The 18,680-nt window shown below is 40.8% G+C and overlaps 1 protein-coding gene across 1 annotated transcript; it reads right to left on the minus strand.

Moving 5' to 3' along the window:
• Positions 1 to 1,251: 1,251 nt before the first annotated feature.
• On the minus strand, positions 1,252 to 17,132 carry stx18 (syntaxin 18). Its single transcript, XM_030765070.1, has 11 exons — positions 16,954 to 17,132; positions 8,394 to 8,461; positions 7,005 to 7,120; positions 6,722 to 6,799; positions 5,007 to 5,073; positions 4,775 to 4,866; positions 4,555 to 4,637; positions 3,816 to 3,874; positions 2,613 to 2,682; positions 2,390 to 2,470; positions 1,252 to 2,234 (listed from the first exon to the last, which is right to left on the minus strand). The coding sequence occupies exons 1-11, from the start codon at positions 17,104 to 17,106 to the stop codon at positions 2,139 to 2,141; spliced, it is 963 nt and encodes a 320-aa protein (XP_030620930.1). The 5' UTR covers positions 17,107 to 17,132; the 3' UTR covers positions 1,252 to 2,138.
• Positions 17,133 to 18,680: the final 1,548 nt, after the last annotated feature.

Below are 18,680 nucleotides of genomic sequence, written 5' to 3' on the forward strand. Positions count from 1 at the left end.
AAAACACACACACATACACACACACACATGCACGCATGTCTGTTTTAGGCACCTGCTATGGTATTTTATAACTTAGAGAGTAGAGCAGTCCATTTTACACATATGCGTATGACTGTTCTCTAGGCTTAAGACTCATACATGCCAACAGAAGCCATCATACACTTTGCAAGAAGCCATTGTACAGCTCAGATGATCCTCTAAACCCCAACATGTCTCTATATGAATTTGAATGTATGTATCATGAGGAGAGCCATTTTAAGACTTGTTGACTGATTGCAAGACTGTCCTCTGTTGCTCTTGGTTGTTGGCCTGTTGCTCTGTCTAAAAAGAAAAAAGAAAAAGAAAAAAAACAAATATATATATATATATATATATAAAATAGTCTTATTTTTTCAGTGTTTTATGTTTTATCACTTAGGCAGCTTGTGTGTCCCAGTGCTGAACACTGCTGCCTGTCACTCAAACTCTGGGCTGTGTTCCAAACCTCCATAAAGCACCCTTAATAAAATACCCTTTGTGGTGTCTCCTCTCACTACTGAAGGGGCTCAGACTACTCTGGGCCCATTCAAACCCCTTAAGGGTGTAAAATACTGACTGAGAGATTGACACAAACCATTCTGTCTGTATCTGTACAGCTCTGATACTGTAACACTGTACTCAAAGAGCAAAACCTGTGTGAGGAAAATAACAGTTCTATTTGAATGTCAAAAAAATAAGATGACTTCAGCTGGGTTTTCTTGCCTCGTTGATTTCTGATGTCTGTTGTTTAAATGAGCAAAACCCATAGCATAACTTTAGAATTGAAATTATTCATTCACATGATAAACAGATGTAATGTATTTTGGGATCAATGCTGAAAAAATGTAGTCCAGTGAAATTTAAATGTATAAACTTCTCTATTAAAACGTCCATATTTCACTCCACTGTCTTGTCTGAATGTACTGAGTATTTCAGAGCTGTGTGTGAGTGACTGAACAACATGCTATCAATAAACCTCAGTGTGCATCAGGACCCACAACAACTCACACCTCAATCTGTCTGTCTATCTGTCCGTCTGTATGAATATGGGCAATGAGCTGCTTTCTGGGGCAGTATTGAAACTAGGTTAATCCACACAAACAGATATGTGTTACTGTGAGTCAGAAGCATGGATAACTGAAATCAGTGAATGTGGAAAGAAGCACGTTGGTAAGGAAGCGTATTTGTATGTTTTATTTCATTTATTTTATTTCATTTATTTTCTTTAAACATAAGTCTGCGTGTGGCTGGCCCATGTGCTGTGCTTTATCTCACAAACAGTGGTGACTCTGAAAACACATGCAGAACAGAACTCAGGGTAGATTCAACCAGAACCGGTTGCCATGGAGACATGACCTGACACCCGGTTGCGTAACAGAGGTAGCTCTCAGAACATGGTAGAGCAGCTTTAGCTGCAGGATCCTAATAATTTGTGATAACGTTCTAAGCCCAAAATCAGAAATTCAACATAACAGATCTGAGCTAAAGGGCAAAACGGTGAGGGAAATGTCAAAAGTTAACAGTTAAAAATAGCAAAGACATTCTAAAACATTGATGCAATGTTACTATAACCACAAGCCATTTTAGTTCATCAGTGCCATTTAAGATAGTATGTAATCTTCATCCTGTATTAGTGTAATTAAAAACGATAATATCAGGATTTATTCAGCATAGACATAGAATTTGTGTATAATTAGACTGTAGAAACTGATTTTATTCGAATCATGTCTCAACTCTGAGTTCCTGATTTTTGTGATACTGGTGATGTTATTACAAGTGAATAAGAAATTTTAATTGACATTTTAACAGACATATTGTATATCATATCTTGCGATTTCATTGGAGCACGGAGACAATCTTCAGGATTCACCTTATCAATCACATCCTTTTGAGAGTGTTTGTTGGTTTGGTTTGCAGTAGTGGTGGCTGATCTGGACAGGGGCAGAAGCACATGCTGATGTTACAGCACTGAAGCAATTTTCTCTAAGTGCAGTCGTTTGTTCAAGAGTGGAGCGGAGCACTGTCACTGAACGTTTCCATGGTCTGTTTCACTGTAAGTTTTCAGAACTCTGGGTCAGTTTAATGTCACTTCCTGTCACGTGACCATCTTTCTCCCTCCGTTAGCTGTCATACCAGTCCAGGAACAGAAGAGAGAAGGAGCACATGACCAGGAAGAAGAGAATCCAGACACGGAATCCAGCATTGTTTTTAATGGCCTAAAAGATGGGAAAAAAAACATGTCCAGGTAAACAGCTTATTGAAATTACTATGTAACAACAAACATAAAGTAATACATTTTTTTTTTATCAAGACAATAGTGAAACATCATTATTATAATATATTTCTGCCTGTAAATGTTTACTGAAATGACCTCTCTGATGTCCTCATTTCCCTCTTTAACATTTTCTGTGGCACCCACAACAAGCTGGTGGATATTATCAATCTCTGTTTCCTAAAAGAAATAAAGAGGAAAACACATTACGAACAACACACATTACTGCAGCCAGGGACGGTGTAATGTCTGTGTTTCAGAGAAAAATAAAAATTACAATGATTCATAAGTAGTCGTGTTGATATGTGAGATGGCGACTGACCTGCTGAAGAACCTTCTCAGCAAAAATCTCCTGCAGCCGAGAGATCTCCACCACCTTCCCCTCAATGTGCCTGAGAGAGACACAGACACGCAACAGTCAGTCACCGACTCCTTCTACCACAACACCGCAACCAACAAGACATACACCTGTAGGTCACAAACAGGTGTGACAGAGCAATGGGTTTCATCAAAGTATATTGACATAAACAAAGTACATAAACATCTGTTTAATTTGTATATGAGAGCCAGTGAAATTCTACCTAAGGTTACGGTATCATTGATATGATACATGAAGTCATATGAAGTTCTACTCAAGATTCATATGATGACAGTTAACAGACACGTGCCTACTGATGACAGTTAAGGTTAGCTGTGATTCTCCAAAGACACATCCCATCATTCTCTCAGTAACACTAAACAATAAATCTCAGGTAATGAAAGAGGTTTACAGCTAAACAAATGCTTTTATCTCTCTCTCTCTCTCTCTTTCCCCCCTGTGCTCTTAGAGATAATCAAGGTTGCGAAAACAGAGAGGGCCTTTTGATTTCACTACTGCCCACTTGTGTAAGTGTATCCTAGCAACAGCAGACTGTAAATAAGGCAAAGCGAGAGAGAATGGACCGGAACATTGCTGATAGATTTATTAATAGTGCAGGACCACAAAAAACACACCCATTAAGCCAAACCAAACCCAGTACACTGATTAAAATGCTTTGATTGATTGGGCTCTCTCAACTCCTGTTAGGACAGAATTTATGGTTTTAAAAAAGCCAAATATCAAATGTGATCAGAGACAGCGGACTCTGTCAAACTCCTACTTAGGGAGTTGTTGTGAGGTAAAGACATAATGATGAAAAGACTAAAGCTTAGTGAACCTGTGCTACAGTGAAGCCATACTATAGCATGTTTAATATATTATACATATATAATAATCTATATGTGTTGCTCTACACGGTCAATAACACTGTACATACTGTAAGATATAGCGTCACTTATGCTGTAGTACTTATTTGTACCTCCACTTATCTGTAAATAATACTATTCTTTTGGACTTCTGGTTAGATGCTAACTACATTTCATTGGCTTTGTGCTTGTACTCTGCACAATGACAATAAAGTTGAATCTAATCTAATCTAATCTGATGTAAACTGGGTTAACTGGGTTAAAAGTGAGCATGTAAAGGGTGGTGAGGTAGACAACTGACCTGACTTCATCCACCAGGCTGCTCATCTCACTCACCAACCTCTGGTTCTCCTGTTCAAACTGAAATACACACACACACACAGTCATCACACAGAAACCGCAAGCACTGCGCAAAGACGACTTCTTACATTTGTTCAACCAAACCAAGCTACTGGGAGATTCATAAAGGATGGTTAGTTCTGGTTCTGTGAGATCTTTTGTGTAGAAGTAACAGTGTAGTGGCCACAGCCCCTTCTGTCATCTGCATTTCTAAAGAAAAAATAGCACTTTATATTCAATGCAATATGATCCAGAAATGCACAGGTACAGGGATAACCTTGAACTGTATCTCTATTTGTGCAGTAACACTGAAATGCACACCCTCCGGGGCACTGGGGTTCAAAAAACCGACAGCATTAAGCATTTTATTTTAATTGCAGAAGTTTTACATACACAGCTGTTAAAAACTGCATCAAGGACTCAAATTTCTACCAACCAACCAATGAAAGCTGAAATAGAACCAATGAGTGTCACAGTCCTTCTTGCTCTTATGGACAGTTTAAAACCGTATACTGGGATTGTGTGTTGCTCTACTTTCTGAAGCAGTGTGCACCTGTATGTGTGTGTGTTTGTGCGTGTGATGTCAAGTGTAGTTGTAACACCTAAGTGTAGTGTCTATGGCTCTTTCTGCCATCTGGATCTCTGGACCTCTAGAAGACACCTTCTGTAGGACTGAGTGTGTGTGTGTGTGTGCATTGTACCATCTGGATTTCCTCAGGAGACAGCTCATCCTCGATCCTACTGTCCTCCCACAGGTCAACACTTCGCTCAGGAACAGGTTTTTCTAAAATGACGACAACACACAAACACGTGCGCATGCACCCACACATGTGCACACAAGCACAACACAGTAACATGGTCAGGATTCAGGGTCAGGTTTGTATTAGAAATCCTATCAGGATTTTTTTTCCTCTTCATTACCATTGCTCTCCTCCTTCACGGCTTTCTCTTCTGTCTGTTCATTCTGAGGCCCCTTCTCCACTTTACTGTGGTGTTCAGGCTCAAGCCTTGACCTACAAACACACACACACACACACACACTCTGAGTCTATTTGCAGCTTACAAATACAGCTATTATCACATAATAAAAGAGCCGATCACAAACAAAAAAGCTGCATTTACATTTACAATGTAGTAAAGTGTTTAAACTCACAATCTTTTCTTGTCCACCACTCTTTTCACCCGTATTGCTCTCTGCTCTGAGTACAACTTACACACAGCTGCAAAAGAAACACATGAGCACAAATGAACACACACACACACACACACAGCAACAAAGGAGAGAGAGGCACAGAGACAGTCGGTTATTTTTAAAAACTGAACACGTCTTGCAAGGACTTGAAGGATGATGCAGTGTAGGTGTGGGAGGAGATAAGAGATGGGAGAGTTGTTGGTGTGAGAGGAGGTAAGAGATGGGAGAGTTGTTGGTGTGGGAGGAGGTAAGAGATGGGAGAGTTGTTGGTGTGGGAGGAGGTAAGAGATGGGAGAGTTGTAGGTGTGGGAGGAGGTAAGAGATGGGAGAGTTGTTGGTGTGGGAGGAGGTAAGAGATGGGAGAGTTGTAGGTGTGGGAGGAGGTAAGAGATGGGAGAGTTATAGGTGTGGGAGGAGGTAAGAGATGGGAGAGTTATAGGTGTGGGAGGAGGTAAGAGATGGGAGAGTTGTTGGTGTGGGAGGAGGTAAGAGATGGGAGAGTTGTTGGAGTGGGAGGAGGTAAGAGATGGGAGAGTTATAGGTGTGGGAGGAGGTAAGAGATGGGAGAGTTGTTGGTGTGGGAGGAGGTAAGAGATGGGAGAGTTGTTGGAGTGGGAGGAGGTAAGAGATGGGAGAGTTATAGGTGTGGGAGGAGGTAAGAGATGGGAGAGTTGTTGGTGTGGGAGGAGGTAAGAGATGGGAGAGTTGTTGGAGTGGGAGGAGGTAAGAGATGGGAGAGTTATAGGTGTGGGAGGAGGTAAGAGATGGGAGAGTTGTTGGTGTGGGAGGAGGTAAGAGATGGGAGAGTTGTTGGTGTGGGAGGAGGTAAGAGATGGGAGAGTTGTAGGTGTGGGAGGAGGTAAGAGATGGGAGAGTTGTTGGAGTGGGAGGAGGTAAGAGATGGGAGAGTTGTTGGTGTGGGAGGAGGTAAGAGATGGGAGAGTTGTTGGTGTGGGAGGAGGTAAGAGATGGGAGAGTTGTAGGTGTGGGAGGAGGTAAGAGATGGGAGAGTTGTTGGTGTGGGAGGAGGTAAGAGATGGGAGAGTTGTTGGTGTGGGAGGAGGTAAGAGATGGGAGAGTTGTAGGTGTGGGAGGAGGTAAGAGATGGGAGAGTTGTTGGTGTGGGAGGAGGTAAGAGATGGGAGAGTTGTTGGTGTGGGAGGAGATAAGAGATGGGAGAGTTGTAGGTGTGGGAGGAGGTAAGAGATGGGAGAGTTGTTGGTGTGGGAGGAGGTAAGAGATGGGAGAGTTGTTGGAGCGGGAGGAGGTAAGAGATGGGAGAGTTGTTGGAGCGGGAGGAGGTAAGAGATGGGAGAGTTGTAGGTGTGGGAGGAGGTAAGAGATGGGACAGTTGTAGGTGTGGGAGAAGGTAAGAGATGGGAGAGTTGTTGGTGTGGGAGGAGGTAAGAGATGGGAGAGTTGTAGGTGTGATCAGTGGTAACAGGTTGAGTGGTACTGCTGTGTTCAGTGGTTACAGGTGAAGATACGAAGTTCACAATAAAAAACACACTAAAATCTAACTCTTTGGTCAATGAATTAGCAAACAAACTTTTGTTTTCAATGAATTCCAGCGGAATTTACTCATTAAAAACTCTTTACTAATATTTCATTTCAGAACAGCTCATGTTCATTAAGGATATGTGTGTGTGTCAGTACTAAAAGCTAGTGTAACTTACCTTTCAGATAGACTTCTATAAGATCCAAGACAGCTCCTCTGTGCTCTTTCATCTGAGCGGAGATCACCTGCTTCTCAGCTGCTCGCACACGCACACACACACACACACACACACACACGATTTCAGACTAATCTTATTGAGCACTGATGCAGACTGAAATCTCTGATATCTTAGTATACATGTATATATTGTAAGTGGTGAAATGTGATCACTGTATGTATTTTGGGTGTCTGGTAGTCTACAGAAGTGTGTGTGTGTGTGTGTGTGTGTGTGAGTCTTGTACCCTCTGTGCGGAGCTGTCTGATGGCATCTGAGCAGGTTCTCATGAAGATCTGAGCATCCTGATCAATTTGGTCTCTCTCACTGTCTGTCATTCGAGTCAGATCTGATGATATTAAACTGAAACACACACACACACACACACACACACACACACACACAGAGTTAATAAACAGTCAACAGTTGAGGGGCAGTCTCCCCCTACTGCTCTAAGGAGGAACTGCAGAGAACGTACTGCAATGCAGTGATTTGGCTTTGCGATCCTGTGTTCACTGAATGAAAGTGAAAAGTAAACAGTCATTTCACAATCTATTTGGAACTTAAAACAACCAAAGTCATTAACAGAACATTTTACCAATCCTTCTTCTCTAATACTTTTCAAGTACAGTTTCTCACAGAAAAACTGTTAAGTTTCTTGTACTTTTGTGTCAGTACTATACACACTTATCTGACCACTGAGCCAATTTCTCATTACTCTTCAATGTTACAGACATAACATTGTAAGTCAAATTTTATTCCTGGGGAGAGATTTAGTCTCTGGCAGTTTTGGCATAACTCCTCCAACCAATCAGACAAAGCCTTTCTGCCCAGAAAGACCACGCTCATTACTACTGATCTCCTGCCAAAACCCCACCCCTTGCCCCATCTCCACCAATCACAATTTAGGAGACAGGAGGTGGTACTTAAGTAAATCTTTACACACAGTCTCAGAACTGAAATGACTGAATTTATAACAGTCATCTTCACTACATCTGTGTCACTGGTTTCTGTGTGTGGTTCAGTGTTATTGCTCTGTGTCAGAGCTCTGAGGATCACACAAACACACACACACACACACACACACACACACACACACACACACATTTACAACGTTCTCAAATCCCACACCTCCGTCATCATGTGAAAACCGGTTTTCATAACCACTCAGAGTGTTTCTTTGTTTTTGTCTTTTTTAAATGAGTGAGACTCAGGGTCAGGGTTAGTGAATCATTCCACTGAGACAGGATATCTGACAGCTGAATCTTTCTGACAGCAAAACATGACATTTCCATCCTTTTTAAGGATACCCTGATCAATCCATGCTTCACTCTGAGCACATTAGTTTCTCATTCACCTGATCACAAAGACACAAGCTTAATGCCAGTGTCATCGTATAACCCTGAGGATTGTTTCCTTCATATAAAAAATACTGAACATGAAAAATAGATAACATATGCATTCATTGGTCATCTAGACTTTTTATTATTGACTGTCACATGAAATGTCTTAGAAATATCACAGCTCATTGTGGGTTCTCAGCAGACAGGAGATTTAACGCCACTATACTATGCTAATAACACATTTTTGGTAACACACCTGTCATTGTGGGGTCAAAGGTCACGATGAGGCCTACCTGCCAGCGTTCACGTAGTCCTTTCTGTGCTGTAGTAAGAAGTCCTTCAATTTCGTAATGTTTGAAATCTGACAAAAGAAAAAACACGTATGAAGAACGTATGAAATATGTAGCAGTTTATAAAATACTCTAACAGTTTGTGTCTGTGTGGTGACAGTGAGCTGAACTGCATCAAACAGCCCTGGCTCAAAAAACTTTTTGATGCAAAAAGAACATTCATGATATTCCCCTTTAAAATGCCATTTTAAATACATTAGCCATAAAAGGGCATTAATGATATTCCCATTTAAAATGCCATTTTCAGTACATTAGCCATAAAAGAGCATTGATGATATTCCTGTTTAAAATGCTATTTTAAATATATTACCCATAAAATACAAACAGGACCAATTATACACACTGCTTCTTATTCAAATAAAAATAATCATTTTTCCTAGATGCACAGAATTTGCCCAAAAAAGGGCCTTTCACTGGGTCGTTTTTTAAAACTCATGATCAACATGCAAAGACAAAATATGAGTGTAAATGCACATAGGAAGCTCAGACCATGTCAATATTTGTCCCTGTAATTTTGAGCAAATATTGTGCACACTCACTCACTCACACACACATACACACACACATACATACACACACTACCCTGTGGAGAAAATCAGCAGAAGAAGTAGTGGGGGGGTGGTAGGAACAGACAAGTGAAGGATTGAGAGATGACAGAATGAGTTTGACTGTGACAGAAGCATGAGACTGGCAGGATTATTTCAGTAAAGTAACTGCACTGTCCTCCACTCTTTAATGACCATAATTACCTAATTGCTGTAGTTGTAAAATATGACCCAGGGCTCAATCGTCTAATAGTGACTCCAAAAATACCGACAGCAGACAGAGAAGGAGCAAGAGAGATGTGTGTGTGTGTGTGTGTGTGTGTGTGTGTGTGTGATGTGTGGATAGTGAAAGGTGACAAGTCTTTCAGGGATGAAATTGCCCTTGAAAATAAACAAGTCACAGGAATTTGCTTATACTTCTTTCTCTTGCCACATTAAAATAAACATGAGGTAAAAATGAATAAAAGTGGTCCATGACTTCACATCTTAAGAACTACTAATCGTCCAGGGGGTGTTGAGGCAGCTCTTGAAATAATACAATTACTGAGGTTAGATGTTAATCGTTGTTCACAGCACTTATTTTTGTCAGGAGGGGTTTTAAGCAATCAAACGCTCCTATACCTCAGGGGTCGCAAAACGTCAGCAGGAGAAGTCTGCAAATTCTCTCAGACGATGACAATGAACACAAACCTACTCCCAGAGAACTGAAGTTCTTCAATGGAGAATGCCTTTTAACTGAATCAAGAAATGCACATCATTTTAAACAAAAAAATCTACAAAGTTATTTTCTTTATTCTTTGACTGAATTTTCCCCTTTCCTTATCCTTATCTCTCATTTAAATTTAAATGCTTTCTGAAAATGAATTACAGCTGGCAATGGCTATTTCATGGCAGTCTTTACTTTAACAGCAGGCATCAAAATGAAATGTCTTTCTAAACCTGATCAGAGGTGCGGGCGTGGAATTAAAACAGATATTTCCTTGAGTGTCATGACTTTTGTCTTCTAAATTTGTCAAGTTCAAATGCCTTGTCTTTGACCTCACAACACAACTGAACAATTACTGTTTTCAAAACCAAAATCTCTGACATTTCGGAAAAAAAGTTTACATTCACACAATTTCTGCGTGCTGTCACAAAGTGTTTAACTAAATGTATTGTACACAATGCAGTTTGTTTGTACATATGGATGGCGAATAAAATGAACTCAAATCTAAGGGGGGGAACCCCCGACGCCCCCACCCCCCACACACAATCCAATAGTGGTCTGTAGAGAACTGAAGAGAGGGAGGAGGACGCCAAGCAAAGGTACACATTAGCATTTTCTATCACTGAACACTGACCAGATCTACAAACAGAGCAATTACTATACTCTCTCCCACTCCTTTTACAGTTCCTCTAGGTACCAACAGGGGGCAGTAAACTCACAGAGATGTATAAGAGAGAGAGAGAGAGCGAGAGAGAGAGAGATGCTGGTGTGTTTTCCTCCTGAGTGTGTATGTTAGGTCTCTGATTCCCACGGCGGGTGTGGGGGCTTTGCGTGAGGTCAGAGGGATCAATTGCTCTTGTAATTTAAGACTCTAAAGAGAGAGTAATACCTACACAATGAGACAGGGCTCACTAGTGTGTGTGTGTGTGTGTGTGTGTGTGTGCGCACGTGTGTACATGTGTGTCTGTGTGCATGTGTCGGCACTGAAGGAGACAGTCTGCCTGGCTGTGTATAATCTCATCATCAGAGACCCCCACTTTAGAGACACACACACACACACACACACCACAAACAGTGCGCAAAGGGGTTATTATGAAATGAAAAGCTTCAGGGGGCTTTGAGTAGTCACGGCTGTTGGCTCCTTATTTTAGCTCCAATCAGGTAACCAGGGTAACGTGATAATGATCGGCAGCGGCCGAGGTTTGGGTCATTTTGACTTCTTTCACTAGACGTTCTCCCCCGGAGTCTGGTTCCAGGCTCTGACAGGAACACAGCAGAAACATGTTGTGGCTGCCTTTCTGTTGTCTTTCTTTTAACTCCTCTTAAAGGAGGGATATACACCCAAAATAAATTACTTTCAGTTTGTATTAACGTTGCCAGAAAATAGCTCATGCAAATTAAACATCTCTAAACATTCCTGTTCTCAAAATCCATTCCAGACATAATGTGCTATTGGTTTGGTTACAGACTGATTTGTGCGAGAAAAAATTCAAAGACATTTTAATTTTGTTGAACTGTTCATTTGCTAGAAAATATTATAGCATATATTTTGTTCTAGAACGTCAAATGACCATCAAATACACTCATTTATGGTATTTTGAGCAATTAAAAAAAATCTCTTATCAGTTTAGTGATGCTAAGGACAAAAAAAAAAAAAAAAAGAAAGAAAAAAAGTGGAAAAAAAAGCAAGAGCAACTCCAGCAGACTACCTCAGCATCCACATTAATAAAACAGTCCTTCCAAGTGAATGTTCTTTCTTTTATCTGTATTACTCCATCTTCTATCATGAAGATATGAGAAGCTCAGTAATATTGGGTAGGCGTTGTGTGGGATTTTCCAGGGCTGAGTCTGCTGCTAGACTTTTCTCTTACACACAATGCCGGTGCTCAGTTCTATCCCTGTCTTCAGTTCTGAACATTCACAGACAAGTACAAATTCAATTCTGCACTTTACTCTTCAGAGTTCTGAAGTTTGTTTTTCAGCAACAAAACCATTTAAAACCAGACAAAAAGACAGAGACTGACACAACCCCCCCTCCCACACACACACACACACACACACACACACACACACACGTCCTTACAGCTCAAACATTGAGTAATGTGAAGAAAATCAGGTACTTTTTGTTGTGTTTTGAATGTTTCTGTGTACAAACACAGAAAGTGGACAGAGAAATACATACTTTCACATAGCACAGGCCCAGTGAAACACAGACACAAGTCAGCCACACTGTATTAAATAAAGTTTGACTTCACCTGCTGCTTCCAATACACATCAGTTAGAATAAAGACAATATATATTAGACAATGTGTACACCTACAACCAAATTCATCTGGGTAGCCTCAATGGAGAAACACACTCCAACAGAAAACATCTCTGTGTATGTGTGTGTGTGTGAGAGAGAGAGAAAGACAGAGAGAAATTTTGTCAACTTTTCAGAGGGTCCACCTACAACATTCTGCTCAGAGCAACTTGAAAAAGAGAGGAAGTGAGTGATTTAGTGTGTGTAGGGTACATGTGAGATAGAGAGAGAGAGAGAGAGAGAGAGGGAGAGGCAGAGAGAAAGAAAGGCTGATGTGTTCTCCTAAGTGTAGAGGGAATGTGATCAGAGAGAAAGACTTTCCTCAAATTTGCCAAACAAACAAACAGCAACAAGTGGGCTAAGCTTTGCCTGTGCTTAATCTAAAATATAACAAGGTTTAAGACTGATTACATCTACAAAATAGCCAAGAGGGTCTGCTGACATGATACAAATGCTGCATTTTCAGAAAAGGACAAAACTACAAATTATACTAAAAAAAATGACATTTACAATATGTTCGTCCTCTTGTTTGCTGACGTTGTTTACCAACAACCATGAAAATAACAGGCCGTAGGATCATTATGTGGTGAGGAAGAGGGGTCCAAGAAAGCTTTCAAAATCTCTACAAATATGTATCTCTTTCTTATATGGCCTTTCAATTTGCAAAAAGCCTCCATTATGTGCTTGTTTTGCGTGCCAGGGCACACTCCCCCAGACATCGCCCATCTCAGGCTCTTTGTTCCTGGGGAATTCTGTGGCAATTCTGTGAGAATTTTGCGTGGGTTTCTAAAATAATGCCTCTCGCGTAGCCTCTAGGATGCCGAACCTTGGCTGTCTTTGTTTTCAGATACTTTTATAGAGTCCCTGATGGTTATGGCTAAATAAGACATGTCACTGTTTGTTTATTTCATCTGTATCTATTTAGCGGCGCAGAGAGAAGCTTGTTTGAATTTTTTTTTTTTTTCTCTTGCGTGAGACCCACAGACTCAGCGTCTCAGCATCTCCGCTGTCAGTCGCGCTGTTTATTTAGGCTGAAAGATTTTGAAGTTTCTTTTGTTCTAAAGATGTTCAAACATAAGCTTGTGATGACTCTGTATGAAGGGCCATGCTAATGTTATAAAAGCCTGAACTGTGTTTTGGGCTCATGTTCTGACTCTCTGGCCCCACAAAAGAACGGTTTTGAGTTTCCTTATATGCTGTGGCCTGATATTTGACTTTCTCAGTTTCAGGAAATTATGACCTCAACTATACAGTGATTACAGAATGACTCCGTCACAGAAATGACCATGAAATATAACTGTACGAGCAGAAGACCTCATGAAAACTGAAATGACAACTAGCTCAAGGATAACAAAACGTAGTAAACATATAACCTATAAAACACACACACACACACACACACACGTATTAATACACAGAGAGAATGGGGGAATTCATGAGGACCCTAAGCTCCTGTTACAGTGTGAAGTGCTGATGAACATGAAATGGTGACTCAGTTCTGAGTGATGTACGTTTGAGGAAAAGAAAAAACCACCACCACAGCTCAATAAATAATAATATTGGGTTAAACCTCTTATACTCTTGGGCTCACTGCGGTTTCTATTAAAAACCAAGGTGATCCACAAAGTGCTCTGCCAAAGAGGAGGAGAAAATGGGAAAAAAAAAAAAGCGCACACACGCACACGCACACACACACAAGAGAAAGAATCATCTCCTCTGCCACTACTTGTCACATGAGAAGACAAAAAAAGAAAAAGCGTCTGCTGTTCTCACACACACACACAGAGCTGTTTATGGAGAAGAGGAGAGGAATACCATAGCCTCTAAGCTGGCAATACCTTATAACGTTTTCAGTATGTGGTCAGTGTAGGTCCAGACACCAGAGATAGGACTGAGTGTTCTATTTAGACTGCAGGACAGAGACACTGATCTGCGGTCAGCAACAAAACAGTATTAAACACATATCATTGGTTTGAAGATGAACAGATCAGAGTAGAAGAGGGGAGGGAGAGAGAAATTTTCATCTCCTCTTTCATCCATCCTTTCTGGCAGTCTGCTGACTCACGAGGTCACTATTTTCCAGTTGTTCCTTCATCAGAACAACAGACATTTATAATTCAATCAGTTTTGTTGGTTTTGTAATTTATTTTTCATTCATGAGAGGAAGTCAATGTTCTTAATCTACCAGGCCTTACCTCAACACCCTAACTTTCTATTAGACTGTTTTGGGCACCCAAATCAAAGTCAAACTGTTGAAATTTGTTGAGTGTTGGGTTTAGTTGAACCGTACAAAATTTGCTGTTTCAAAAAGTCAAGCACTTCAACAGTTCACTGCCTAGGTAATGGCCAGAGGAAATGAGTCTTGGTGTGGAGAACGCAGCAAAAAGGCCAGCCAGAGAAAGAGAGAGGGGGAAAAAAAACAGCATGCTCGTTTACATTTCAAAATTCGGAGCCGAAGGAACCCCCTGCCAGCTCTTTTTAGTGTATTTGTACTGTATCAGTCTCCAGTTCTGACTGATCGCAGCACTTCTGAAGCATTCAAAGAAAACACTGTCAAACCCACCCAATTTAGCCGGGCCCAGATCACATGCCAAACGTTACCTCTCCATGCAATTTAACAATTTCAAACGGGCCTCTTTTCGCTTCGAAACGGAGCGGGGGAGCGGTGAAACCGAGATCACAGCAGTTCTGACGAACTCTCGTCTAAGCGAAAAGATTCCTCCGACCGGGCCAGGAGCGCCAGTGCGACGTTCCCCCTCCGGCGAGTCAATCAAAGCCCCTCTAGGATTTAGTCTCACAGACACATGTGGAGGCTTTCTACCAGAAGAAAAAACATTCATTGGGACTGAAGAGAACACATACTACATTATGTTTATTTTCCTTTCTCTGTTTTTTTTTATCTATCTGGTGGAGCGTCACAGAACGTGGGGCTGTGGGGAATGGCGTGGTTAGGAAGGAGGAGACAGGCAACTCTCAGCAGCCCCCAAAAACATCTGTAGGGCATTAGGACTCGTACCCGCACACACACACACACACACACACACTCCACATCCAATGCTGGTACTGGGCTCTAATGCAATATTCTCTCTTTTCTGATCCTCTACCTTTAATCACGGACTCAGGGGAGGATCAGCTTTCTGAAAGAAATTGTTAGAAAGCTGAAAGAAAATGTTATTGTAGCATGTTTATGGAATCATAGTTTCAGAGGAGGAGGGGCGACACACACACACACACATACAAAAATTGTATAGACAGAAAAGGAGGGGGGAGAGAGAGACAGACAGACAGACAGACAGACAGACAGAATGCAGTATGAGTCTAAAGGCAGCTCAGTCTGTGCTTAAACAAGAGCCAAGTTCTCGCTGGACTAACACTAATACAACAGTGCCCTATGCAGTGCCGACAGAAGGCCAACCCTCAGCCAACAACAGGCAAAGTCTGAGCTTGTGTTAAGATAACTCTCAGCCAACCCAGGCTGTCACAGACCAGACCCCTGTTACCTCTATTCTACATCCACACTGCTAACACCACCACCTCCACAATCTCTTATTAGGCTAACACACACTCACACACACACACACATACATGTAGCATGTGTTGAGTAATTGCATTCAATCATAAAAACCTCTGAACAACCCATCAGATATGTATGCTGTCAAATAATGTGAGAGCAGAGAGGAGACATGCACAATTACTTTTTATTTGATGCCTTTTGAGACAGAGAGCAAACACAGATATTGAAGCATCCTGTTAATTTGACTTATTCTGGAGCAGCTCTTCACCAAGCAAAAGAGAAAATAAAAAGTTTCTAACTTGTATGTCTTTGCATAAGATCATAGTAAAACCCTATGCCTAAGCTGAGCACACTCCAGATCCATGGTTATTTGATTTCCTTTGGGGTACAACGGGGCAATGGACTGACTGATTTACTTTAGAGGGATGAAATGGGTCTTGAGGTCAAACAGCCTTAGGGTCACTGACCCACCACACAGGCTGTCCTCGCTCCGGCAGAAAGGGGCTACTCCTCTATCTGGCACCCCACTCGCCTCCTGCTTTCTCCTCACTCGCAGCACGTACAGATGTGATACTTCAGTGTAAAATTTGCCCAAATGCAACAAAACCTTTTTTTTTAACTCTAAAGAAAAAAATGCTTTTAAATCCTCATGTTTAGAATTATGCATAGAGAAAGTAGGGCAGTGTTTCATCTGATCATTTAGATGAGGCTGAGAACACATCCCTAGATGAGACTTCACAAGTTAAGGAGCATTATCATTTCTTATGCTACAGTAAAAGTTACAAAAAAGTTACGAACTAATACAACATGTTATATGGAGAAAAAGTAACCCCACTACCTTTTATGCTAGCTTCACAAATAAGTTGTCTGGACCAATCATTCAGCACAGAACGTTTATCTATGTCCAGTCAGACTCCTTAAATTAACAGGACGCTATTTGGACACCGTGATGAACTTCATGTGTGTATTCACTATGTTCACTCGAGTATTCACTGAAACTGCGCATGAACCGCGCAGCCACGCACGTTAAGAATGAAAACGGAAACATTCACTAACCTAGTGAGCAGAGCTAGCCAACCTCATCGTAGGGTAAATGAACTTACTTATGTATATATGTATGTATGAATGTGTACATTTAAATAAAGAGCAATAGACTGAAAGTCGTTGGGCAAATTTTATATATACAACAATACTGTTTGTTCAGTTGGCACATCAATTAGCTGCAATTAATCAGGGAAGTTATGCTAAGTGGAAAATACTAGTGCTTAAGCTAATGAAAACTTCCCCTGAATAGCGAGACAGTCATATCTCTTCAGTTAGAATAAAAGCAAAAGCTGAAATGTAGTTTATTTTGTGAAAACGGAAGAGGCATATACTAGGCATTTGGTTCTTGAGGGAGACTTTCTTAACATGAAAGCTAAAATGCAGATACTCACCACTTCCTTGGCTTTGATAGAAAAACCATTCTTTGGCCTGTTCCTTTTCAAAATGTCGTCTTTCGTGGAGTCGAATCCGACACCTATAGCTTTGTTTCGTGTTTTAACTGTTTTAACGCTGGCTTTAAATAATAGAGTAATATCAACAGCCATTTCGAATAACTTAACACCGTCGCAAACGTGCAGCTGTCAACAAACAGACACGTCACCATTGGCTGCGTCACTCTCCTGCGACCACAGAGAAGACTGGCCCAGTGGAGACTGGAGGTATTGCAGCTCCCGGACACACGAACTTCAATTTTTTCATAATTACAAAATTGTCGTTTAGTACAACAGAACCTTTCTTTCCTTTTTTTTTTTTTTTTTTTTTTTCAATTTGCTCTGGTAATTTGTTTGTACTTGGTCCAGAGGGCTCTTTTTTATTTAAGAAAGTTATTTTCTGAAATTAGAGTATTTTAAGTAGATTATATCTCTGGATGTTTGCATTTTCATTTAATAATGATCTACAACATCATGATAAAACAGTGCACAGATTAATTATTGGTGTCCGTTCCCCTGCTGTTCGTTTAAGTTCTTCTCTGTTTTTCGTTCCTTTCTCTTCTTTTGTTTTACAATGGGAAAGATCTACAATAAGTCAGGCTTTCATGAACAGACAGGTTGTCACCATGGCACTGTATTTAACCTACTTCTTTATGACTCATCATCAGAAACCTGTCATTAAAATTCCCATAGCTACCCTGACCAGATAATATTCATCATCAGTGTCATTATACAGCTGAGACCCCGGTAGTAATTTCAGTGGTGGATCTTTCATACTCATTTAAGGGCAACCTGAGGTCATCCAGCACAAACCTGGCATAAGCCGTCATTAATGACTTGATACCTTTTCATTTTTATGGCCGGGCAGTTTGACTAAGAGTGTTAAGTATGTGTGAGTGAGTATTTATCATCTATAAATCACCGTAGTCAAGGTGCAGCAGGAGAACCTGTATGAAGTTCACATCTGTTTATCAGCACTGAAAGGCTGGGAAGCTCTGATTCCAGGTCTGACAGCACAGCTCTACGCTTGGAAACTTTTATGAAGGGGATTTACCGACAGGGGTCTGACCGACTTATCCCTTAATTTAGAGCACACAGCGGCAATGCGTCATGTAGAAGTCAGCGGAATCAATAGTTTGTAGTCCGTTAATGGTAGGGTTTAAGCAGCGAAATACCACAGAGGCATCTGAAGGTATATATTTATGTCCATCAGTAAAATGGGGATTACTGACATGAATCACAAAGAGCTTGTTAGACAGCTAAATTCCCTTTGCCTGGTTTCAGGATACCTGTTCTGTGCTCATTATCAGAGTTCATAGGTCAGTGACTCCAGTCGTTTCACCTAAGAAAATCATGCCTTAAAAAACATTTTTAAAAAATACAATATTGCTATGAGTATTACTAGTCTTGTCATTGTAGAAGCAGCTGCTGAATGCTTGATGTAACTAAACCTGTATCAAAACAGACAGAACATTGAAATGATATGTGTTTGTGTGTATTTGTCCCTTAAGTTAAATTTTTCCAACATTCATAAATTCAAATAGAATAAATGATTGTTACAAAAAGTTAGCTCTTGGATTTCAGAGTAGTTGCTCTGGTGGGTTTAAAGGTTATTGTGACAAATAGAGACATAGAGACACACACACAAAGAGAGAGAGAGGGATAGAGAGAGAGAGGGAGAGAGAGAG

Source organism: Chanos chanos, chromosome 2, assembly GCF_902362185.1.
Source record: "Chanos chanos chromosome 2, fChaCha1.1, whole genome shotgun sequence".
NCBI lineage: Eukaryota > Metazoa > Chordata > Actinopteri > Gonorynchiformes > Chanidae > Chanos > Chanos chanos.

Bases quoted from the DNA above. Each gene is read 5' to 3' on its own strand.
- stx18 (XM_030765070.1), bottom strand. From the start codon at position 17,106: ATGGCTGTTGATATTACTCTATTATTTAAAGCCAGCGTTAAAACAGTT. The intron at 3,875-4,554 runs GTACAATGCACA...TGTGTATTTCAG, and splicing joins CTCCTGAGGAAATCCAGATG to TTTGAACAGGAGAACCAGAG. The intron at 2,471-2,612 runs GTCAGTCGCCAT...TATTTCTTTTAG, and splicing joins CTGAGAAGGTTCTTCAGCAG to GAAACAGAGATTGATAATAT.